The sequence below is a fragment of the Lottia gigantea genome (assembly GCF_000327385.1).
Source record: "Lottia gigantea unplaced genomic scaffold LOTGIsca_42, whole genome shotgun sequence".
NCBI classification, from domain to species: Eukaryota; Metazoa; Mollusca; class Gastropoda; family Lottiidae; genus Lottia; species Lottia gigantea.
In genome coordinates, this window is record NW_008709463.1 from 1,031,551 (window position 1) to 1,057,223 (window position 25,673).

The 25,673-nt window shown below is 36.2% G+C and overlaps 3 protein-coding genes across 3 annotated transcripts in view; all 3 read right to left on the reverse strand.

Moving 5' to 3' along the window:
- Positions 1-2,588: 2,588 nt before the first annotated feature.
- On the reverse strand, positions 2,589-7,863 carry LOTGIDRAFT_163871 (hypothetical protein; the record flags this gene model as incomplete). Its single annotated transcript, XM_009060398.1, has 6 exons — positions 2,589-2,832; positions 3,162-3,348; positions 3,661-3,740; positions 4,280-4,466; positions 4,679-4,707; positions 7,655-7,863. The coding sequence occupies 6 exons, from the start codon at positions 7,861-7,863 to the stop codon at positions 2,589-2,591; spliced, it is 936 nt and encodes a 311-aa protein (XP_009058646.1).
- A 6,531-nt stretch (positions 7,864-14,394) lies between these two features.
- On the reverse strand, positions 14,395-19,114 carry LOTGIDRAFT_163872 (hypothetical protein; the record flags this gene model as incomplete). The annotated part of the gene is made up of 11 exons (XM_009060399.1): positions 14,395-14,653; positions 15,103-15,289; positions 15,546-15,682; positions 15,939-16,125; positions 16,460-16,521; positions 16,835-17,018; positions 17,286-17,380; positions 17,909-18,092; positions 18,251-18,267; positions 18,719-18,905; positions 19,021-19,114. The coding sequence occupies 11 exons, from the start codon at positions 19,112-19,114 to the stop codon at positions 14,395-14,397; spliced, it is 1,593 nt and encodes a 530-aa protein (XP_009058647.1).
- Positions 19,115-22,247: 3,133 nt separating this feature from the next.
- Positions 22,248-25,673, reverse strand: part of LOTGIDRAFT_122973 (hypothetical protein) — a gene marked incomplete at both ends in the record, with an annotated part of 4,010 nt that continues 584 nt past the window's right edge. The window contains one exon of the mRNA XM_009060400.1: positions 22,248-22,319. Within this exon, the coding sequence (XP_009058648.1) occupies positions 22,248-22,319 (72 nt within the window). The remainder of the gene's footprint in view (positions 22,320-25,673) is intronic.

The window sequence follows — 25,673 nt, forward strand, 5'->3', positions numbered from 1 at the left end:
AGGGGCTACATAATTGTCAAATGCAGCAAACAGCACCAGGCACGTATAAACTCAACGATAATAGATTATCAATCACAATTGTCTTCTACATATCGATTGTACCAACAACCTTTATTTATTTAATTTTATTAATTTGTGGTTTTCTGTTTGGGGTCAGGTTAGTAGTCGATCTTCATTTAGGTAATGTCAGGTCGACTAAAACATTCTAAACCATGGCCTTTTGGATTTCGCCGTTATCTTTTAAATCTGCCAGAATCCGAAAGGTTGGGAAACAAGGTTGATAAAATCAAAATTTTCAAAAGGACTACTTCCTAAAAATATCCAGTTGATCTCAAATTCTGCTTGTCGCAAAGTCGACCTCTCTGTCGTTTAGGTCTGCTAGAATTTGAACGACTTTGATAATAATATTGAAACATTCAAAAAGGACAACTGCCTGAAAAAATCAAGTCGATCTTTATTCTGAAGGTCGCAATATTGACCCCTCACCCTTTTAGATGTTAGAATTTTGAACAAAAACCCTAAAATATATTACAAGCTACTGGAGACTGGAGCACCACGACCGATTGTGCAGGTCGAAACATTGACCACTCACCCTTTCAAATGTGCAAAACTTTTAACATCATCACGAAGAATAGATCTTGACGTAGTTAACAGAATGACATGAAGGGCATAGATTTATATTTACAACCTTTATCCTAAATAAATTACGATTGAATCATGAAATGGGGAATGTTAATAGGTCCATATCTCTTAAGGATGTAATTAATATAACTGGTTTATGTTTCATATAATTTCGTTTATCCTTAAGGCACTGTAATAAGACGTTACCTTGGCCACAAGCTGAACTAAATTCCCAGAAATTGTGTTAATATTACCGGATGTCTGCTTGTTTTCAGGTCCTGTTATGTTTAGTGTGACGCATGTAAAAATTATTCATAATTCCAGGTTTTATTGATAATATTTGTAGATAATATTTTATTACAGAGATATGCGGGTTCGCAATCCGAAGCAATGGCCATTAAGAGATATGCCACAGGTAAAATAGATCGGGTTGTCTAGGCTCTTTATTAAACCATAATTAGACCACTAAAACCTCACCCATATTAATATTGTTTATATTTCCAAGAACCCGACCAACATATTACAAATGTTGTTAAAAGTATCAGAATTCGAAAGGTTGAGAACCAAAGACTTAACCCGACCGAAGTATGGCAAATGTAAATTGTATTCAGTTGGCATTGATCTTTAAGTCCAGGTTAATTCTTATCAACTCATCACATCATAGGTTTGGTTTCGTTTCCAGTTTCAGAGTGTTGGCGTTATTCAATAATTTATGTGACTATTTTTTGTTTGTGAAATTGAAATGAAATCTAGTTTTACGTCCTACATTCTGCACTTAACTGAAAATTGATAACTGGCAACGTCGTGCAATAAGGAACATTTACGTACATGGCCTGTATGAGCACACGGATTCTTGTTTTATTGCCACGACTGTGAGCAACATTGACCCAATTACTATTCAATCATATTATTAATTTCATCACAAGTTACCTCCCTTGAAATGAACATTGATTGGGTATACAACCCAATGTTATATCTGCGCAGTAGGATTGTATATTTGCTCTTGTGATGCATTCAATTTATTATGAATATTGGTGGATGGAATATTTTAAAGCAGATAAACTTTACGAAGCATTTTTTGTTTATTAATCGCATGCTCAGATGTGATATATCGCAGGTGTACTGTAGAGACTATAGATGGTTTAATTGAAGTTTATTATGTAGATGTCTTGTATAGATGATATAGATGTTTGATATACCATAGCTCATATTGCACACTTTGGCCAAACTTGTGATATAACTTAATTATCAATAAATATCTAGCTTTATTGTCTGCATAAGAACTCTGCCACTTCTGCAAAATGTTGGAAATGAATTGCCGGTCACAGTCTACCCATGATCATCTAGGTCGATCTAAAATTTAATCGACCAAAGAACTCCTGAAGATAATACTTCAAGACCACCTGTAATATCGGGTTGTGGACATTAAAGACCCTAGGGCAGTAATCAATCGAGAAAATAGAAGGCTTATAGCGATTAACTGGCAAAAGTGACAGAATCTGTTATGATGTGTGTCGTGATTAGCAGAATCCGTTCCTTCGTGGAATCCATTATCATGAATAGCAAAAACTGTTTCTCTGTCTTATTGTTTCCCATATCAGAATCTGGTCCTTTGAATTTTGGAATCTTTTATGCAGATCATTATTATTATACATTGAAGCAATATTTCAATTTTTATATTAATACATATAGATAGATAACATTGAAAGATATAGCTTATTAAATATTTTTTAAGAAATATGGTTGTTAAATATAAATTCGTCATAGAAAATATATATGTGTCTTGGAGAATGTTTGTCTTGACATGAAATGGGCAGTGTATGTCTAAATCTCAACTTCAAAGCAGCAGTACAGTACAGAAAAATATAGCTTATTAAATTATTATATTTAAAAATTATGGTTGCTTAATATAAATTCATCATAACAAAATAATATATGAAATGTAATGAGAAGGGTTTCCTCAGCCTCTAAGCATCAGTACAGGTAGACGACGTGTACATACATTGTTTGAGTCTGTCGTCCCAAACAGTACCAGCCTTTGCACAGGGTCTTTCATCAATCATAATTCCATTAGAACATGAGGCGTACATATTGCACCCATTACAGGACTGGTAGTCTCCATTAGCTTTACGACTGCAATCATCAACACATTCTCCTAGTCCCCCTAACGCCCTTAACACAGTACTTCCACTACTTGTCGCATCTTCAACTCTACAATAAAAAAAACAATTTTAACGAGTCTCATTTAATGATTTGATGACTAATATTATTCCTGGAATATTTATTTCGATCGGTCTTATTTATCCTACGTTGATTATCTAGTTATTGGCGGATGTCGTCCACGAGGCAGAGTATGTTCACTATGATACTCTCTCGAGGATTCACTTTTATTTAGTTTAATTTCCGGGATGTTGATTACCGATTGTTTTTTTGTCCTGTCCATGGATTTTCCGAATGGCTTTGAGACTTTGGTATTCAAACGGCTTTAATGTACTAGTGTTGAGCAAATGATATGACACTTAAAATAAAACCGTGCTTACCCACAAGTCGTGACCTCTGGAAAGTTACAAGTGGTTCCTACAATATCGAACAGTAGACCGCCTGTACACTGTACTTCCCCTATTAGAATTCCGCTAGAACAGATGTGATATTTACTGCAGTCACCACATACTGGATAAAGACCTGGAGCCGCCTGTGTTGAACAATCTCTTGAACAAGGCGCTACTTCTGTAATAACGAACATTTGGAGAATGGATATATTTATGCAGTCTTATGAAAAATGTGACTTATGTTGACAATTGACTCTATTCAGGTTTCATTCCTCTATATGGGGGAGATTTAAAACGGAAGGGGGGTATTGCAATCGATCAGTGATCTTGAAAAGGGTAATAGAAATAGAAAAAGGTTGTAAAACTTTGCTCTAGACATCCGATGGTGATAGAATATATACTCGCGTCCACATACAACGTGTTCTCTTCCGAATTCGTTTAATGAGCTATTTTGCTGAAATCGTCCAAAATAATAAACGCTTCGTTATACCTGTTCGATTGGGTGTTAGAACAACTGCGGTGGTTTGTGAAGTAGCTGGAGAGGTGACAGCTGATGTTGGTCGGGCGATTCTGCGAATTTGATAAAAACAAAAATTGTTTTATAACATTATAAAAACTGCAAGGACATTCTTAGATGTATTTATTATACCCTACTTCTCTTTGGAGGAGTCTTCTAATATACAACTTTGACTCATGATTTTGCCATTCTTTGGACGAGGTATTGGACTTAATATACCAATTTGTTTGAGATTGTACAAGTCCGTTATAGATTGAGAACACTGTCTAGAATCGACTCAAACTGCACTATTAAGTCTTTATTTAATCACTGAAGATGGAGGTGCTCGCGTTTTGTTCTTAATTGGCACATGGTGGGAAACATGCTGAACACTTACTTAATTAGCCTAAGATGGGATATAGGTAACTCTTGGCCAGAATATAACACAGGGCGTATGTTAACTCAGTTGACTAACTGGATGTGATAAAATCTTTTCTTAGTTGATATGGATGAGAAATATGCTTCCCTAAATCGTATGATCGGTAGTTTTAGATTAGGAATACTCGATCATTGCAGCAGAAAGTATTCAGATTTTTTACAGGCCCTAACTTACCCACATGTGGTGCTTTCTGGGAAATTACAGGTCTGAGTCACGATATCAAAGAGTAGTTCAGCTGAACATGTCACCGAACCGAGCAAGGCTGAATTAATACAGACATCGTACGCAGCACAATTCCCACAAACAGGATACAAGCCGGGTGCAGTTATTCCGGCACAATTATTTGAACATTCAGTTACCTCTGAAATGGTAAATTTATATTAATAATAAGGTGCCTTAAGTTCGAAATACCAGCAAACCCGAAATATATGATAAAAATCATCTACATTGTACTAACGATCCGAACCGAAATCATATTAGCGAAACATTTGAAGCAGCTAATGAACTTTTCACTTGTTCAACCCAAACCAAAAAACATGGCCCGACTTTATAAACTTGAATCCGAAAACATACCTGTCCTAGCGGGTGATATCTCTGTAGTCCTGCAAAAGAAAAACATGCGATATTTGATAACAATATCGGATTTCAATCTTGAAGTGAGAGAAATTGAAACAAAGTACAAACAATCCGTGCATTTTGGTATGTCTTGATTGACTTGACTACTTTGAAATATCTACTACAAGTCTAAATGTTATTATGGTGAACAAGTTTTAAAATCGGGAGTACATGTATTTGCAATAGCAAATGAAATTCTATAACGGCCTTTATCTAAATATTTGCTATATATCGTCGTCGCAATGTTCAAGATTCAATATTTTAATATTTGCCTGTAATAATGTAAATAGCAATAAAGATATGCCAATAACAACCCCAAAACATCAATTTTACGCTACACTTACAAACAAGTAACAGCATTGGCAAAGTTACAGGTTGAGGTGGTGATATCGAACAACAAATCTTCAGCACACTGTACAGGTTGTATCAGGGTGTTGACTCCACAGATGAAGTATCGGCTACAGTCAGAGCAGTGTGGGTACAAACCAGGTTCACTAATATCAGAACACGAAAATGTACATTCTATAAGAAAAGAATATGAATAAAAAAAAAAACATCTGCCAAAAAAAAAAAAAAAATCCAAAATAACATATTGGCGATACATTGGTAGCAGCAAATAAACAATTTATCTGATGAAGTATATCAATTATAAATTGATAAAACATTGGTAGCAGCTAATATGAGGAAGTATATAAATTGTAAATGAGTAATTATTTCATAATGAAATGCGGTATATAACGACTTTAGCTTGCTGATTCAAAACAGAGTAACTACATAAGTGAATTTGTGCTTTTCTTTCTACACGGAAAAGGAGTGTATGGTTTTTACTGTCAATTGGAGCGGCCTATCGAGCATGTCAGTTAGCAATTAATTTTATTTCGTTTAGCACTGTCTGGTATGAACATATTCGGTATCCATTCTTTAAGCCAAAAATACTAAAATCTTAAGATGAAAAGTAACACCAACAATGTGGTTATTCGGTGGAAAATAATAAGCACATTTTTACAAAATTTATATGTTGAGATATTATTTAACGTTCGTACACCTACCAAAAGGTATCGGACTCGTTGCAGGTGAAGTTACGGGCGATGTTACTGGACTGGTGACCGGAGAAGTTACGGGCGATGTTACTGGACTGGTAACCGGAGAAGTTACAGGGGATGTTACTGGACTAGTCACCGGAGAAGTTACAGGCGATGTTACTGGGCTGGTCACCGGAGAAGTTACTGGACTGGTAACTGGGGAAGTTACAGGTGATGTTACTGGACTGGTCACCGGAGAAGTTACAGGCGATGTTACTGGACTGGTAACTGGGGATGTTACAGGTGATGTTACTGGACTGGTAGCCGGAGAAGTTACAGGCGATGTTACTGGACTGGTAACCGGAGAAGTTACAGGCGATGTTACTGGACTGGTAGCCGGAGAAGTAACAGGGGATGTTACTGGACTGGTAGACGGGGAGGTTACAGGTGAAGTGGCCGGGCTTGTTGATGGGGATGTAGCTGGTGAGGTTACTGGGCTGGTAGCCGGTGAGGTCGACGGAGATGTAACTGGTGAAGTTAATGGCTTGGTTCTATAAAAAAAAATTAAACTCATTATCTCAGCAATTAATCTATATTGAAGCTTAGTTTGTTATATTCTTATAGGATAATTCTATTTTTTGGGAATTTCAAAATAGAAAATAAAATTTCAAGAAAAAAGAGGAACAGTTGTTTTTGTTTCCAAGTCAACGTTTTAAAATAAGTACTCACGCACAACTTGTGTCGGCCGGGAGACTGCATGTATTGTCAATAGCATCAAATAGTAAACCTCCAGGACATGGACGAACACTATTAAGTGAATTGCCGATACACAATACAGATATTGAACAATCCGTACATGAAGGATAAACTGCAGTTCCAAGACCAGCACAGGAATCTTCGAAACAAGTGGCTTCAACTTGAAATAAATAAACCAAATACTAACGATCTGAACCGCAAAACAAAACCCGAAACACATACAACATAGACTACTGGCAAAACATTTGAACTTTTCACACGAGGAAATACATTAACAAGATTTTAAATCATTCACAGAGCATAATTTTTGCAGACTTGGGTCATTGTTATTAGGTTGATGCCTGTTCCCCCATTAAAGAAGCAACGAAAGACGGAAAGCCATTGTTGCAATTCTAAATGCCCAGTGCTGAAGAGGTGTTACAAAAAAGCATCTGATCTGATGTCGAATATCTTGATGTCAACTCCTAACAATTATCATTGAATGATAAATAACATTGTACAATGTACGTATCGCTTACTTCTTGCAACTGGTATAAGACTGGTAGACGGGGATGTTGCTGGACTGGTTGAGGGAGATGAAGCTGGACTAGTAGACGGGGATGTTGCTGGACTGGTTGAGGGAGACGTTACTGGACTAGTAACTGGAGATGTCGCCGGGCTGGTAGCTGGAGATGTTACTGGGCTGGTAGCTGGAGATGTTACTGGGCTAGTACCTGGAGATGTTACCGGACTGGTAGCGGGACTTGTAATGGGCGATGTTGGCCCAGATATACTGTGGAAATATTAAGAGCGAAATGATAAAATTACTATTTAAGTTAGGACTTAATTGTATAAGGGATAAATCGTTTCTATTACTGAAATTTCTTTTGTGGATAGTTGTGTTTTGCCCTGATAAAGAATTGGCCAATATTGGGATTCAAATGACACGTCAAAAGTAGCTAATGGAGATTGTATTCAGACTGCGGACATAGATTGTATTTTTCTAAAATCTGATAGCGTACCTCGAAGTGTTATAAGCCGATCAAGAAAAATGATCAAAATGGAAACTAAAATCAAGATGAAGCATGTCATCAGAGCCGTTTAAAATAAAGACAGAAATATTAATTGTTAAATAATCATAGTTGTCCTAACAAGACGCGAAGGATCTACCACTTACCCACAAACGCCACCTTGTGCAGGAGCGCAGCCCATAACGTTGATATCGAATATAAGACCAGCACCACAAGCCAATCTCACCATGAACCCTGGGAAACACGTCACAAACTCGGTACAGCTACCACAGAATGGAAACATCCCACCCTGTGCTACATTGGAACAGTCTGTTGTACATTGTGTGATTTCTAAATTCATAAATAAAACATTCATTAGTTCAGATATCGCGCTAACGCTTAGAGTCTTAATGGTAGCAAGAATACCAGTCAGTTTTCTTTACAGATAGACAGAACTGACAATAAGTTTCATGGTGATAATTCATCACATGCAGAATGAGTGAATTTTAGAACAACGAGTCCACAAGACCATTTCGGTCCGGTTGAGTTATGAAGAAAAACTGGACTTTTCCCCCAAAGTTCAATATTACGACAACATACCTGTAGCAACTTGCGATGTAGTTGGTGGCGTTCCTGGTGACGTTGACGGTGATGTCACTGGTGACGTTGATGGTGATGTCACAGGTGACGTTGATGGTGATGTCACAGGTGACGTTGAAGGCGATGTTACTGGTGATGTCACTGGTGACGTTGATGGTGACGTCGCTGGTGACGTCGCTGGTGATGTCAGGGGTGACGTTGGGGCTAGGGTGACTCTACAAATATAATATGTATGCCCATATCGAGTTTGGATTTACTATGCAGATACTATGTAACGAACTAAAGCGCTTACTCTTTCCTCTTTCAAGCTCACTTGTAGGTCCAGAGTTCATTTCCATTCCATGTAAGGTTACTTACATTGATCATCGTGTACATAATGTCGTTTTCTACCTTACTATATGGGATTTCAATTCTATTTTATGGCTTGAAGTTACCTGTCATGGCCTAAGATATTTTGCTAACATAATTTATTTCTTACCCACAGACAGCGCCAGCTGGTGATGAACAGCTGTATTCGGCGGTATTATAAACCAGGCCGTCTGTGCAGCTCAATATATTTCCCAACTGCTGCCCATTAATACAAACCACAAAATCCACACAGTTACCACACTTTGCATATTGTTTATTCTCACTGGCTTGTGAACAATCGGTAACGCAGCTTCCGTCTGGAAAAAACAAGAGCCCAAATAATCGAAAAGTCATATCCGACAAGTGTTTTCTTTAACGGCAATTTTGGAAAGGTTCAATAACAAAACGTGCTCATATCCTTGGGGCGCACTTACTAACATTTGACTAGCAATCAACTGCATTGTCAATCGAGTCACCGGTTGCTTTGCGGTGGCTAACATGTTGATAAAATGCCATAGTATGTTTGGGAAATAGTCACAATGAATTGATGCCAATTCGGGTTGAATTTAAACTCAGTAGATAAATACTAATATTCTATTGGATAGTTGAATTATAAACCAATGATATCTGAGTGTTTAAATTCCATTTAAAGAACTATACAACCAAGTATTGGGAGGATTGTAACTGAGGATAGCATACATTCATATCAAGAGAGAAAAAACATACCAGCCGTTAACGTATTGCTGAAAAACAAAATCATAGTATGTGAATTAGACATATTTGTTATAGCTCATTCTCCAGGCATGTTGGCCATTGCCGTCATTTTGCTCAGACCCGCGGTCAATTTTGTCATAGAAATATAAATCAAAATAAAACGTGTAATCAACATTGTCTATGGTTGATTTTGTAAAAAATCAAATTTATTATTTATTTGTATCTCTTTGACTCACAATTATTTAAAATTAGTATCAAAAACGCATCCAAAGATTCAGCTATTATGCCACAGATTGTTTTCTCGGAAAATACATGATATTAACTTGTCCAAAACAAACAATCTTATTTGTACTTGTGTCTGTTTTGATTTTTACTGCTGTGTTTATTATGAAATATCACGAGATATGTTTTTCGACGATTTCAGTAAAACTAATTCCCGATACTAGTAATATGGTAATATGTCTCATCTTACCCACAAACGGCTTCATTTGCATTTTTGCAAGTTCCATCGAAAACATCATAGTTCTGGCCAGCACCACAAGTAATGGTTTGAACCAATGCGCCGTTATTACATTCGTGGAAGTTATTGCAGCTTGAACAATCAGGATATCGACCAACACCAGATCCAAAACAATCGGTTGTACACGGCTGAAGTGCCAAGACTGAAACGTAGAAGGAGGCGAAAATGTGAAGCTGAAGCTGTGGAAAATCAGTCTTTCAAGGCAATCGACTCCGCTACTGATAGTCCGGGAAGGATCAAAGCCAAGAGTCAAGGACCAGCTGGTAGAAATGATCTTTAATTGAGAACTTAAGTTGTTATCCTTGTGAAATATATTTTATTTTTTTTTTTAAAATGTTTCTTTCTTCCTTTCCTTTTTTTGGACATCAATAATTTGATTGGTCAAATAAGATTGATTTGCATCAGAACGTATCTCAATTGCTTGAAGTTGAGTATCCGATTACTCATTTAACGGTCTCGATGACAGAAGATGAACTTCAAATAAAAATATCCCGATTTCAGTTGATTTGGAAGTTTATTTAACATACCTGCTGAAACGTAGAACAGGAATGTCGCAAGTAACACCTGCATTCTGATTGCCGGATGTCTCATATCTGATGTTCTTTAGTCGGAATTCTAAATATTAGAACAAACAATGACATTTGATTACATTAATTGAATACCTTATAATATATTATATCTTGCCTGCGCCTAGTTCTTCGCTTTAAAGAAATACGACATCCTAGGATGACCAAAAAAATAAAACTGAAAACTTGAGTTTATATATTCACCAATGTCATAACCATACAACAGAATCCCGCTTAAATCCGATAAAATCACGCAGTTTGATAGATTTATCTTCAAATACAGAGATTTTGTTGATTAGTTATGACATCAGGTAAGTCCACTGAAGAATATAATTGTCTTATTGGCCAAGTTTGAGACGTTTATGTTCATTTTAAGAAGCGAGATTCCTTAAATGATACAGTTTTCATACAGCGTTGTATATCTTGTGGTGTCTTCAGTTTCCTATTGGTGGGACATACTTGTCAACTACAAGAACTTCGTAAGCTGAATCAAGTCATAAACAGATGATCCCACAGATGATCTAACAGTCAACGAAAAAACAACTTATCTCAGTTTTTGCCAACCTCCGAGACTACCAGACGTTAACACATTTGTTATATTTACCTGTGCCTCAAAACGCGGCAAATTGAAACACCTTCAGTTCAAAATAAAAGAAAATCAGTCCTATTACTAAATTGTACTTAAATTGATTTTTTTCTTCTAATTTGAAATGTTATCAATGCTTACCTATATGTAGATCCTTGTCTGACGTCTAAAAAAACAGAGATCGCAAATGTGTTTAAATGGGTGTATGTTACAGGGATTTCCCCCTCAGCAAAATGATATAAAAAGAAACTAAACCGGAGTTGATAAACCATCCTAAGTAATCAGAAGATTTTAATCTGTTAAATTATTCCCATTATTATCCTTCGGGTATCATTTTGAAATAATCCTGGTCTTGAGAGACATTAGAGAAACATAAAATAAACGTTGTGTAACTAATTTTATTACTGTTATTTTGAAATGCCATCTGCGTCCTGTTGACCGAATTTATGATACTAATTTCAGAAAAACATTTTTCAGACATGACGTGTTCAGTAAAAAGCAACCAAACACAACGAAACGATTTGTTTTATTGATAAGGCTCCGAAAAGATAAAAAGAAAGAGGACTTAACGCAGGCCAGAAATATTTTCAGTGATGTGAAATATTTCAGATTGTCCGTCTTTGTAGTTATATATATTTTGTATGCAGAAAAAAACAAATTCAGGTAAAGCGGCTTCATCGCCATCTTTATAGCCTGACGTTCATAGACCAACACGTCAATTAGCTCTCTGTTCATTCACTTCTCAAACGTTTAAGATCACAGCAATACCGTACTGAAACATTGTTTCAGCTTTTTGCGCAACCTTTTCTTTATGAGAAGGTTGTCGTATTTTTTAAACAAATCAATTTCAAATATTCAATATCCTTTTGTCTTAGTTTTGTTTTATAATTTTTTGAGTTTTGTTTTTTTTTAACTAGTTTGTGAAATACTACTGTGATATTGTTTTTATTATTGTTTATATCACCACTCTATGGTGTTTTTCTCTGATATTGTTTTTATTATTGTTTATATCACCACTCTATGGTGTTTTTCTCTGATATTGTTTTTATTATTGTTTATACCACCACTCTATGGTGTTTTTCTCTGATATTGTTTTTATTATTGTTTATATCACCACTCTATGGTGTTTTTCTCTGATATTGTTTTTATTATTGTTTATACCACCACTCTATGGTGTTTTTCTCTGATATTGTTTTTATTATTGTTTATATCACCACTCTATGGTGTTTTTCTCTGATATTGTTTTTATTATTGTTTATATCACCACTCTATGGTGTTTTTCTCTGATATTGTTTTTATGACTGTTTATATCACCACTCTATGGTGTTTTTCTCTGATATTGTTTTTATGACTGTTTATATCACCACTCTATGGTGTTTTTCTCTGATATTGTTTTTATGACTGTTTATATCACCACTCTATGGTGTTTTTCTCTGATATTGTTTTTATGACTGTTTATATCACCACTTTGTGGTGTTTTTCTGTGATATTGTTTTTAATTTCTTGCATCATTGTATATTGATCTCTTTTTTACCTTTGTAGTTTATATTTTGACTTGTGTTTTTATTTATCGTATTCAAGTTCTATATAGCCTGCTTTGGTGGTGATGATCTCTGTTTATTCACTGGACAAGTTCCTGTTGTAATGTAACCATCCTTTCGCTAAAGTGTCGGTTATTTCCAGAACCTTTTTTGCAAAAACAGTTTGGTCACGTGGAGAGAAATGTATCAAATGTATCAAAGGTTACACGCCAAAATTTGAATAACATTGTTTTTTTTTTTGCCAATAATAAATTCATATAAGTTGGATAAATATTCCCTTGTTTTATGATTTGGTCTTCAAGGTTATCATGTCGCCTAGCCCCAATAGTTGGTTTATGGCCCAATAACGCTTCTAGATATTAAAAAAAACGTTGGTTTACTGCAGAAGGCAATATTATTACAGATCGTAATACTTGATCACCACCACTACCAAACGATCCCCCAGGAGAAGGACACTACCAACCGTGACATGTTATTATCACCACATGCCGTCCACCGCATCATTGCACATGCCAGCCCTGTCGTTATGGTGGGGTCCGTGGGGCCAGCAAGTAAGAATTTATCCCAGGAAAACCTTCTTCAGTTCAGCATAGATTTGTTTATTTACAGTGTCTTTGTACAAAATCAAAAAGATATAGATTATGATACATTTTTGGCACCTCAAAATTGTCAGTTCTCTTGGCCTTTAATTCTTCAAATTTTCTGCGTACAAAATATTAGCCCCAGCACCAATTCATGTGGGAACAAAGTGGCATAATCTTCATGAATATGAGCAGATATTAATCAAATACCCCGAGTGGAAGCGTCTTGGTTTCAATGAAGAGAGTGAGAAGCCAGGGCGGGTTGGAATCTATTGCTACTAGGTCCATCTGCACCAATCGATCAACCTTACCTCTTATTAAGACTAAAAGATTAAATACAGAAGTTTTATTTATTTCCTAATATTTTGACAAATCTTAAAAAATGTCAATGTCACTGAACCACTATTTTGTTTCCTGATCCCCCCCCCCCCACCCCCTTTTTTTTACAAGTATAAGCACACAAGAATCGAAACAACTACAATGTACGTAGACCGCTTTGTATCCCCGTAATCACATGTTTTAATGGCTGAATAGGTCACAGTCAAAGAACCATTGAATTTCTCAGTGTAAATATATGCGTTGCCAGTCGACCAGAACCATTACGTGGACTGTTGCATCATTTTATAGTATTTATGTAATGGGTTCTTCAATTTTTGTGTCATGGTACTAACTTAATTGTTGCGATTTACGACTTTCCGGCATCATTATTGCAAATACATGTCATTTGGTATCCATTTTCGCCCATTAAGGCATTTCCCGTTTTAGCTAACAATTAAAAAGCTATCCAAAGGATTTTTTTTAGCCAAATGTCAATCCGATTTTGATCAAGTTTGTCAGAGGTCGGACGTCAGAGGGAAAATCGGATTGGCTCAAACAGAAACAGTGATTGTCCCTTACACTCACATATGCACCAGAAAACCGTATTCAGTAATCAGTAATTATAAATTTTACAGGTACAGAAAACAGAGAATTTAATACAACAGAGAAAAAACGAACAGAGTTGAGTCTTAGAAGGGTTTATTTTGCTAAAATACAACTGTATTGTCAACCAGGGTTGAAGTGGTATTGTGTGTTGCGACTGCAGTTGGTTTTTATTTTAAGCTTGACCGTGATGTATTAAAAGTTGACTCCATATTACTTCCATTGGACTGTATTTTCAGGTTAATATGCTATATATCTTTCCAATGGTTGTTTTGAGTAGGTCTGCAAAAAGAAAGTATATTTGAAAGAGCATATAATATGACATCAAAACAACCAACAAGATATCCGCTAAATAAATTGCTTATTAGATGTCTACGGTAAAAGTGGTTACCGTCTGATGTTTACCAAAAGTGTTGCGATGAAAGACAGTTGACTTCAAAGACAACAGGATTTGTGCCCCTTGGAAAAAGACCCTAGTTACGGCATCGGTACCAAATAATGACATAATACCCTATTCCTTATTACCTCTTTTACTTTCCTATAGAGCTACAAGTAGACGATCTGAAGACACAGGTTTTGAGATTATCATCCCAGAATGTTTGGAACCTCCCGAACACAACAGGACAAGCTACGCCATTGAATGAACCATTGAAACAATTGACATAGAATGTACATCCCGCACAAGACTGATAAGATCCATTGCGTCTTCCATTACAGGTACTGATGCAGTCTGGATTCGGGTCGGCTGTTGCTGCAGTAGTGGTGGGTTCCTCAACGAGCTCCCCAACTCTGAAAGACGAATCACAGTATTGGATGGGTTGATGGACAGATTGAAAGGGAAAGTAATTATATACTTTCTAACCCACAATCCCTACAAAACCGGATGGTGTTAAATAGGCCCAGTATAATCCCAGGTGATTCGAGATGGAAACAGATGACAAAATTAATCATCCTATTGGTGGAGAATCTCTAGATGAGGTATATTAATACAATTTCATGCACAAGATTTATTGAATTCGATCATATTCAATGCCGACCTAGTCCCTACAGAAGATTTTAAGTAGACTCGGGCATTTTTTTTTTAAATGTTCAGATTATAATTACGAATAGCCAAAATATGAAAGATACATGTCTCATATAAATAACAGACATCGAAGATGTAACATATGGCCATGTACAGAATTGATGAGGTGTTGCTGTTTGTGACCACATAATTTAAATTTTGATGGTTGACCTACCCACACGTGGTAAACGCTGGCCTCTGACAAGTGCGTGTGATGAAATCGTACAAAAAGCCAGAAGAACATGGTATGATGGTACGTATTCTCCCAAATGCACAAAATAAACCTCGGCTACAGTCACCACAGACAGGAACGTAACGTACACCAGAAATGTTGCTGCAGTCGGTGGAACATGTTGTTACAACTACCATAAAAAATATATATATTCAATATTTTTACATTGAACACCAGCTTCTGACTGTAATGGTACAAAATATGAGTATGGGCGTATGAGCTTTACATCAATTGAGCTCTGATATTCTTCCTCGTGTGAAAAGTTCTTAGCTGCTACCAATTGAAGTTGAATTTTCATCGGCATACACATGGTCATTACAATACCTCTTGCTTCGTAAAACGTCATTGCGTGTCGTGTTTTTTCCCTGTATATGTTATACATTTACCTGTTTGTCGTGGAGTAATGCCTGGTGGCGTTGTTGGTGATGTTGTTGGTGATGTTGCCGGTGATGTTTCTGGTGATGTTGCTGGCGATGTTCTTGGTGATGTTGCTGGTGATGTTCCTACAACTACTGGCGCTATCCTTAAATACATACAATTCCATTTCAATATAACACCGTTTCAAATTTATGTGCACAGGAGAGGAGGAAAGGGTGACAAGATTTCATTAAATTTGTTTTTGAGACAGAAGCTCATCTTATGTCATTTCCAAGCATATATACCAACCTAGTTCGTTTGCCTATCTGACATCGGCCAATCTACCGTGAAATCATAAATGTCATAAAGGCTAAACAAAGAAGCCAGATCTAGAATACGAAGAAGCTGTTGATTATACTTACGCACAAGATGCTGACTCGGGAAAGGTACATCGTTTATTGACGGCATCAAACAAAAGTCCTCTGTTACACATTTTGATGATGGGTACTCCACCGAAACATAGAACTGATTTATCACAAGCACCACATAGCGGATACTGACCGATTCCCGTGAGCTCGCTACAACTCTGTACCATGCACTCTTTGATGACTGAAAGTTACAATTAAAGGATGGCATGATAGTCTAGAAATTTCAAAAGTTTTTAGAAGTATTGTATTTAACCGAAATCACAAAAATAACACCGATCAATGCAGTTAATTCAGGCGAACAATGTATGAAGTTCGATCACAAAAAGAGCCGTCTGACCAAGGACATATTGACCATTAGTTGCCATAATATGGAACTCGACAGACCATACGTTTCAAGTGGAGTTATATGAAGATTCTAAGACAAGCTACTGTATTTATTAAATAAGGACGGACATTTTCGATAATCGTATTAGCGAAAGGTGTTCCTCTGTGATCGTGAATAAAAACTAACTTACTGAATGCAGCTGGGGTAACCCTTTCACTTGACGGTACCCCTGTAGTCATCTCTGGGGGAGTCCTAAAATAATGTTTATGGATTATGAATTCGCATCACTTGATGCCTTCGGATTTTTCAACCATGATTCTTCGCTGTCTGGGCATATTTTGGAGGAGCTGACGTCTTGTCGTTTGGATGGGACAATAAACTGATGCAATGTGTGTGCTACATGCTCTGCATATTAAGGATCCCTCGATGTTTGAAAAACGAAAACGTGGAGGTTTATGGCAATTTCCCTTATCGATGAAGCTAAACTGGGGAAGACGGGTAGGAGGTAAAACTCGAAATCAGTTCTCTTCTCATGATGTTCAAATTATAGTTATACTTCGCTTACCCACAGATAGCTACGTCTTGAAGATCACATCTCAGATTGACAGCATCAAATCTGAGATTATTAGGGCAGCTGATACGTTGAAAAATTGCGTTGTTGTAGCATAAAACAAACGCAGAACATGATGCGCAATATGGGTAAGCCCCATTTTGTGACACCTCTTTACAGTCTGATGTACATGCTGTACCTTAAATAGCAAAATCATTAGTATTAAGTTGATTCCTGACTCGGAATATTTATTTTCAGAAGGGTTATGGATAGCTAGAACCAGTACAAGATATACAAATACCAGTTTTACAGGAAAGTATTAGATCTATCTCAGAGCCACCTTCCGATTCTTTGATTTCTTGACTATGACGGGATAAGACGTAGTCAAATGCGATTTAGTCCAAACCATAGTTTAACCGAATTTAAACATTGAGCACATTAGAGTGATAAATCAACGATTACTTACCTTCAATGGTTAAGGAGAGCTGTGGTAATTGATTTGATGGTGCCAGATCTAGGTTATTAGTCAGACTGCTTAAGGACGAAAGTGATGGGTAATATCTAAAATGAGAGATAGTACAATAAATAAACCAACAACTAATGATCCGAACCGAAACATTGGCTAATAATATTTATTATGAATCGACATCATATATAGTTACACATAGATCCATTCGAATTTCGCGTTCATCTAACAGGCAAATTGAGATACGATAGAAGAGAGCCACTATTGATCTAAATGGTCGCTTCCATATTACAGACAGATTGGGATACCAGAGCAATGAGCCAAGTGTAGATCTAAATGAAGAAAGATAACACTGATTTTGTGGTTTGTGTACAAAAAGCTTGGACGCGTACATTCAACATCAACCAGGTATAAAACACAAATACAACTGTGGATGTGACCGAGAATGACCATCGTTTCTTTCTTCGTAGATCATACATCGAATATGACCCAAAAAAATGCTTTAGCGACGTAATTATTATATTTTATGTTGCTGTTGGATGCTGGTAACTCAAACGCCTTAGTAGAGATTCGTTGAAGGAAACCCAATGGCTTCTTTGTCTTAAAAAAGGTAAAGTACTTACCCACAAACAGATCCACTAGGAGGAGTACAAGAACGAACCAGGAGGTTGTAGACTTCGTTGTTGGGACATTGTATCGGTTGTACAACTGAACCGGCGTTACAGACTATATATTTACTACAGTCTCCACAGTAAGGGAATTCCCCACTTCCAACATTCGAGCAGTCGACCGTACACTGAGTTGGCACTGAAATATTATCGAATCAAATTAATTTAAACTCTAAACATGATATCAGGTGTCACACGACAACAAACAATCCCAATCAAATTAGAATTGTTCTTATTCAAAAATTTTCTCGAAGGGTGAATTGACTTGAAAAATAAATAGTATAAAACAAAACTTACGTGAATAGAAATTATTGCTGTAAACAGAACAAAAACATTAAATTAAATTCAGAAGTACATAAAGTAGCTATTGATACAGATTATTAAAATATCTTTCATTTATTTTTAAGTCAAGGACAATTATAAATGGCTAAGATTGGTTTGTTTGGTCGGGAATAAATTGATCTGGTTGTATCTCATGATGTTGACCATTATAGTTCTGGTGGGTGTCGCGCGCGAAGCAGACCATGCTTACTCTTTTCGAAACACCTGGTGGAACTTCTCTTTAGAAGAGTCAGTCACTATGAAACTTTTACTTTCGATTTTGTCATTCTTTGGACGAGATTTTGATTAACGGAAGTGTCTTGCTTGGACAGATTTTTTCTGAACTTTGGTAGGATCGACACCGGATGTGACCATCTATGTTTCGTCCTATTATTAATGCTATCCACCATCCTAAAGGGGGCGATCATGACCTCAAATACCTACCCACAAACAGCTTGAGCCTGTGGTTGGCAAGTTTCGGAAATGAGATCGTACTGGGAACCAACAGCACAATTCTGTCTGGTTATCTGTTGATTGGAACAAACATGGTACGTCGCACAACTATCGCAATCTGGAAAACGTCCATCAGCGGACCCGGTACAGTTGGATACGCATGGATTGATAGCCAAACCTTTAACATGGAATACAAAAATAAGAATGAACGCATATCGCCAACATTTGATGATACAATAGAATTCAACGGCACCATGTTTATGGCATCTTTGTTCTTCAAATATGTACTGTACCAGTCACAGAAATAAATTTGAATTCAGGAGCTCCTGGAGCATCGAAGGTGTTGTCTAATAGCACTCCATTCAGAGCGTTAAAGGATGTACACATTGGGCATGAATCTGTCGTCCTCGATGGTTGAAAGTAAATGACCCAAATATTTGCTAGTTGATGAGGAACCTTTTAATTGATCATGACGGAAAGAAAGGGTCTTTATAGCAGGGAAAATACCACTGGCCAAAAAGAAAATTGAAACGAAAATAATGTACCTTGTTATAAATAATGTGTATATGCACATCTTCACAATGTCAAACTATCACGAACTGTGTTTAATACCTTGACTGCAATAGGCACCATTATATCACGGAAGTTCGTTAATGCTGTGATCATTTTGTATGAACCACACATATAGAGAGCGCACAATAATAAATATAACGAACCTGGCGGAATCAGGATCGCTGCCAATAAACACAAATATATCTTCATCATATATTCTATCTCAGTCAACGAAAATTAAAACCTGTATATAGAGATGTCAAACCATTTTGAAACCATATTGAAGGTGGAAGGTGTTAGAGATAGGGGGTATACCAACACTATCTAACCTACTTATTAACCATTGTCGAGTTTGATTTCTATGTCTATGTAACCAAAAGGAATTGGTGTGTCCGCAACCCCGATTCGCTATTCGGTTGCCTGCTAGTTAAACACTAATTTTTTTTTTGAAAATAACAAGGCGGAAATTATGAATTCAAAATATAAAGGTTTTTTTTGGTTTTTTGGTTTTTTTCAAGAACCCACTTTCAAATTGTTTTTTCATCTGTTCATTCCGATCATGAAAAAAATATTAAAAAATACCCTATTAATTAATTAATTAGATTACCGGATTAGGTGGATTAAAATTTAATGTAGATTAAGAAACTGTATAATAAAATTACTTACGGTCCAAAAGCTCTTGTAATTATAACAGTATCTAAGTAAATTAATCTTTTAAAAATGTGGAAAAGCTTTGATCCACGCCTCGTAATCATCCTCCAATAATTTCTTCCGGCTAAATAAAAAAATATTCGTAAATAAAAACATAAAAAATACTATGGCAGATAAGATAATACTGCTATTCTCTCGAGGCGATATGATATGACAACACCTTAACGAACGGAATTTTCCGTTCCATAAGAAACTACTTTTGGTTCAGTAATAGCGTTCACAGTTCACCGTCGAAATTTGAGCCTTCAAATCCATGTGTGTCCAGAATTATTCGCGTTTGAATGTTAAAATGACGACTCTTCAATTTAAGATACTCTGTGATATATAGATAAGACATATATAGAAATAGTGTGTAAAATTTCAAGTGACACAACAGTAAGACTCATTAAAGGAGAGACCGTGGTCCGAAACCTCTCCTTCCCTTCCCCACAAAATTCACGAGCTTTCATTTTTTTAAATTATCTCCAAAGTATCTTTTGCTTCTTAAATGACACATCAGTAAGACTCATTGAGAAAGGATCTGATGGTTTAGATAGGTGGAAGACAAATGCCTAGATCTCTAATCGGATTCTTTCAAAAAGATAACTTTTGATCTGGTCACAAGGCCACAAGACTCATCCCTCCCACCAAGAAAAGGTACAATTTGAAGATTAATGTGATAAAGCCAGAAACATTGTGATCTAAGGAATATATTGATATATGTTTGATACAATCAGTTATGCAGTTCAAATTTAAGTAAAATCTGTATGAATATATAAAGAAGGTGTTTGTGTTCTCGAGGTTGGGTGTTCATTTTCTTTCACAACAAGCTTGTAGAAAATAAGGGTAGTAAATTTTGTAGTGGGCAATGGAGAAATTTTCCAGGACGTATCTAATCTTTAAAAAAGTCTTCATGTACCCAACATATGGCCAAGGAACCTCAAACGTCTCAGTATTCGTTTCAGAACACCCTAGTCGGTCAGTGGTCAAAAATGTTATTATGATCATCGAATATCTTTAGGTTAATAATGTAAAATTTATCTGTCTTTTATCTAGATTATAAACCTATTTCTACGGGCGATTTGAATAACTTGAATAACTTGTCTTTGGTCAGTATACGAAGGATTCTTTTTCCTAGACATATCTCTGATTGGCCGACTAGTGTTACAATGTAAAAAAGGTATTGTGGTTAAGTTTATATTTCCGATGGCAAGAGCTCGCCTCCAGCTGCCGATATGTGTTTCTGATATTGAAATCGTCACCAGGAGATCTATGGAGGTTATCTTTCCATAGATATCGTCGGTATGATCTTAGTTATAAAAATACTGAACCGTTGGAAAATTTGTAAATTTGGTGAGGGCCGGAGATAACACCTTTTCGACCATCCCCTTCCCCCACCCCTGACTCGAAAAAGAAACGTCAAGTGTTTTCAAAGGATGTACATATCAAAGTCTCGTATTATCTAGGTGATACAAGCTGGGTATTTTAAAGATATAACCCTTAAGGGTAAGAAACGAAAAAGATTTTGCCAACGTCACTTTTTGACTTTTTGAGTATAAGTCGAGTACACGGTATCCGAGCGCCCGGCGTCTCTTTGCGGATTTTAAAGAGCACTAACCATGGTGGGTAGTCAGGGGGAGGGTGTGAGGCCTCCCGCTGGACAATTTTAATGTTGAAAGCTATTAAATCTGACGAGATTTTGGAAGTGGAAGTAGAATTAGCTGACCTGAAAAAAAGGGGGGGGGGGGTATAATGCAGCCAGTGTGCTTGGTTCTTTGATTTAATATTATTCTAATTTCGAAAAATCAGAAATAACAGAAAAGAAAATATTCGATAATAAGACGTAGAATATTTATTTTAACATTATATAAAAATACATTTATTTAATTAACTACATTTCTAGTTTTTATATCAATGAAAATTTTACATATTATTTGTTAGTTTTGCTCTTCAAATTTAACTACAAGTTGAGGATGTACTTTCGCATCGTTTTAGATTGTCATCCCAGACTAAACTGGGAGGACATGGTCTGTTATCAAATAAACTTCCACCAGAACAAGTGGCGAATACTGTGCAGCCATTACATGATTGATAGTCACCGTTCGGTAGCGAATCACAGGAAGTAATACAAGTGGATGGTAGCTCAGTAGGACTGGTAGCTGACGTTGCACTAGTAGCTGACGTTGCACTAGTAGCTGACGTTGCACTGGTAGCTGACGTAGCACTAGTAGCTGACGTTGCACTAGTAGCTGACGTTGCACTGGTAGCTGATGTAGCACTAGTAGCTGACGTTGCACTGGTAGCTGACGTAGCACTGGTAGCTGACGTTGCGCTGGTAGCTGACGTTGCACTAGTAGCTGACGTTGCACTGGTAGCTGACGTAGCACTGGTAGCTGACGTTGCACTAGTAGCTGACGTTGCACTGGTAGCTGACGTAGCACTGGTAGCTGACGTTGCACTGGTAGCTGACGTTGCACTAGTAGCTGACGTAGCACTGGTAGCTGACGTAGGACTTGTTTGTGGCGTAGGTCTGTAAAATAATGGTAAACTTAATATAGTTTTGATTGTAAAAGTATTAAGAGGTGTAGTGTAGTATGGAACTTTATTTGTCTTTGTTCTAAAAAAAAAAGCTCGTTAACCACTTAGTAAGTTTGAAAATCATAACTGTCCTCTCATGAGAGATGAGCGAGAGCATACCCAAAACATCAAAGCACCCTTTTTTACAGATTTTATTTTGACATATTCATCATATGCCTCGTTGTAAAATCTCGGAAGATGTATGGATTTAATATGACATTATGACTGATATGAAATAACTCGATTTGATACAAAACAAGCCTAGATATACCTTAGTTAATCCATGAGAAAGAGCAGACTTTAACTTACTTGCAGTCTGCTTGCAAATAGACGAGGTACACCGTTTGGTGCAGTGATTGTGTTCTCGATATATAAGACTAACGCAACTACATCAAGGCAAATGATGCAAATACCTTATGCTGAATTTGGCAAAAAATATATTTTGTTAAAAATATAAATATGATATTGGCTTAATATATTGATTATTTGATGTCTACAGTAAAAGTGGTCCCTGTTTGCCTCATACAAAAAAGATCCTAGTTAAGGCCCTGCTCTAAATTACATGCAGACTGCTTGATAAAGACGAGATACGCCGTCTGATGCGATGATTTGTATTGTCTTGATTCCCCAATACATAAGACTAAGACAGACTGTAACTTACATGCAATTTACATGGCTTTGATAATTACACACTTTAAGAACGGGATCAAAAACCAAACCATATGGACACCGAAACCAGTAAAACCAATGACCAACACAAATCACAAGCTTTGAGCAATCTCCACAATGACCAAAAATACCAAACGCTTTTGGTGGGCAAGTATTGAATACACATTCTACAATGAAAGAAGAAAGATTATTTAATAAAAAAAAATTCTTTAAATTCACAAAATTCAAAATGCTAAAAAAAGAAAAAAAGAATGCAGGCCATTTGTATAAAAATGTCTTTGGGTCAACAGAAAAATGAGATTTGGTGATTTACAAAAAAAAAAGAATATCTAACATTTCTTCTCTGTAAAATCAAATTTTGAAATAGGAATTAACATCAGGTAAAAGACAATTTAAGATTGTCAGTGTTAAACAAGCTGCACCAAGAGATCAAAAAGAACGTTTATTAAACGTCCAAGATTGAATTTTAGCCCCAAAATATATTTAGAAAGAATAATTGGATTAGTTTTAGTGCTATTGCAGATGTAATAAATGTATCATATTAAAGCAAACGAGAAAAAACTTACTCGAGTTGACGGTGACAATAAAAGTAAAACCAAAGAGGAGTGAAGCAAGGAGTCGTACTGAATCCATCTTCTTCTTATTAATTTAATAATGACCATTGTACTGGATGTTTCAATTTATATTAGACATATCTACCCACAGGCCAAGTTGATATCAGCTTTTAACAAATCATGTTGTCTGTTATTCAATTAAATTGCAGATAAAGGCGTGCAAGCCTCAAGACAAACTTGTTAACAATTGATTAGGGCGATTTGTTCTTTGATAGTTCAATGAAACACGAAAACCTCAGTAAAGGACTTCTGAATAGCAGAGGCAGTCTCCATCGAGCAACCCAGAATCAACATTGACGCAGACAAATGTTGAACATTTCTCCATGTATAAAATGGGACAGTTTGAATTTCAATAGTAAAACAACGTTCACATCAAGAAATCGACCAACTTCTTGCAAAAATGCTATCAAAGTACAACATGTACAACTTCTGCCGATGACGATTTTTCAATCACCGATAATTCCAGCGATTTGTTCTGCTATGCCTCGTTGTAAAATCTCGGAAGATGTATGGATTTAATATGACATTATGATTGATATGAAATAACTCGATTTGATACAAAACAAGCCTAGATATACCTTAGTTAATCCATGAGAAAGAGCAGACTTTAACTTACTTGCAGTCTGCTTGCAAATAGACGAGGTACACCGTCTGGTGCAGTGATTGTGTTCTCGATATATAAGACTAACGCAACTACATCAAGGCAAATGATGCAAATACCTTAAGTTGAATTTGGCAAAAAACATATTTTGTTAAGAAAATTAAAAATATAAATTCTTGAAATTCACAAAATTCAAAATGCACAAACAAATCAAAAAAGAATGCAGGCCATTTGCACCCGATTTGACGGTGACGATAAAAGTAAAACCAAAGAGGAGTGAAGCAAGAAGTCGTACTGAATCCATCTTCTTCTTATTAATTTAATAATGACCATTGTACTGGATGTTTCAATTTATATTAGACATATCTACCCACAGGCCAAGTTGATATCAGGAATGCAGGCCATTTGTATAAAAATGTCTTTGGGTCAACAGAAAAATGAGATTTGGTGATTTACAAAAAAAAAAAGAATATCTAACATTTCTTCTCTGTAAAATCAAATTTTGAAATAGGAATTAACATCAGGTAAAAGACAATTTAAGATTGTCAGTGTTAAACAAGCTGCACCAAGAGATCAAAAAGAACGTTTATTAAACGTCCAAGATTGAATTTTAGCCCCAAAATATATTTAGAAAGAATAATTGGATTAGTTTTAGTGCTATTGCAGATGTAATAAATGTATCATATTAAAGCAAACGAGAAAAAGCTTACTCGAGTTGACGGTGACAATAAAAGTAAAACCAAAGAGGAGTGAAGCAAGGAGTCGTACTGAATCCATCTTCTTCTTATTAATTTAATAATGACCATTGTACTGGATGTTTCAATTTATATTAGACATATCTACCCACAGGCCAAGTTAATATCAGTTTTTAACAAATCATAATGTTGTCTGTTATTCAATTAAATTGCAGATAAAGGCGTGCAAGCCTCAAGACAAACTTGTTAACAATTGATTAGGGCGATTTGTTCTTTGATAGTTCAATGAAACACGAAAACCTCAGTAAAGGACTTCTGAATAGCAGAGGCAGTCTCCATCGAGCAACCCAGAATCAACATTGACGCAGACAAATGTTGAACATTTCTCCATGTATAAAATGGGACAGTTTGAATTTCAATAGTAAAACAACGTTCACATCAAGAAATCGACCAACTTCTTGCAAAAATGCTATCAAAGTACAACATGTACAACTTATGCCGATGACGATTTGGCAATCACCGATAATTCCAGCGATTTGTTCCGCTTT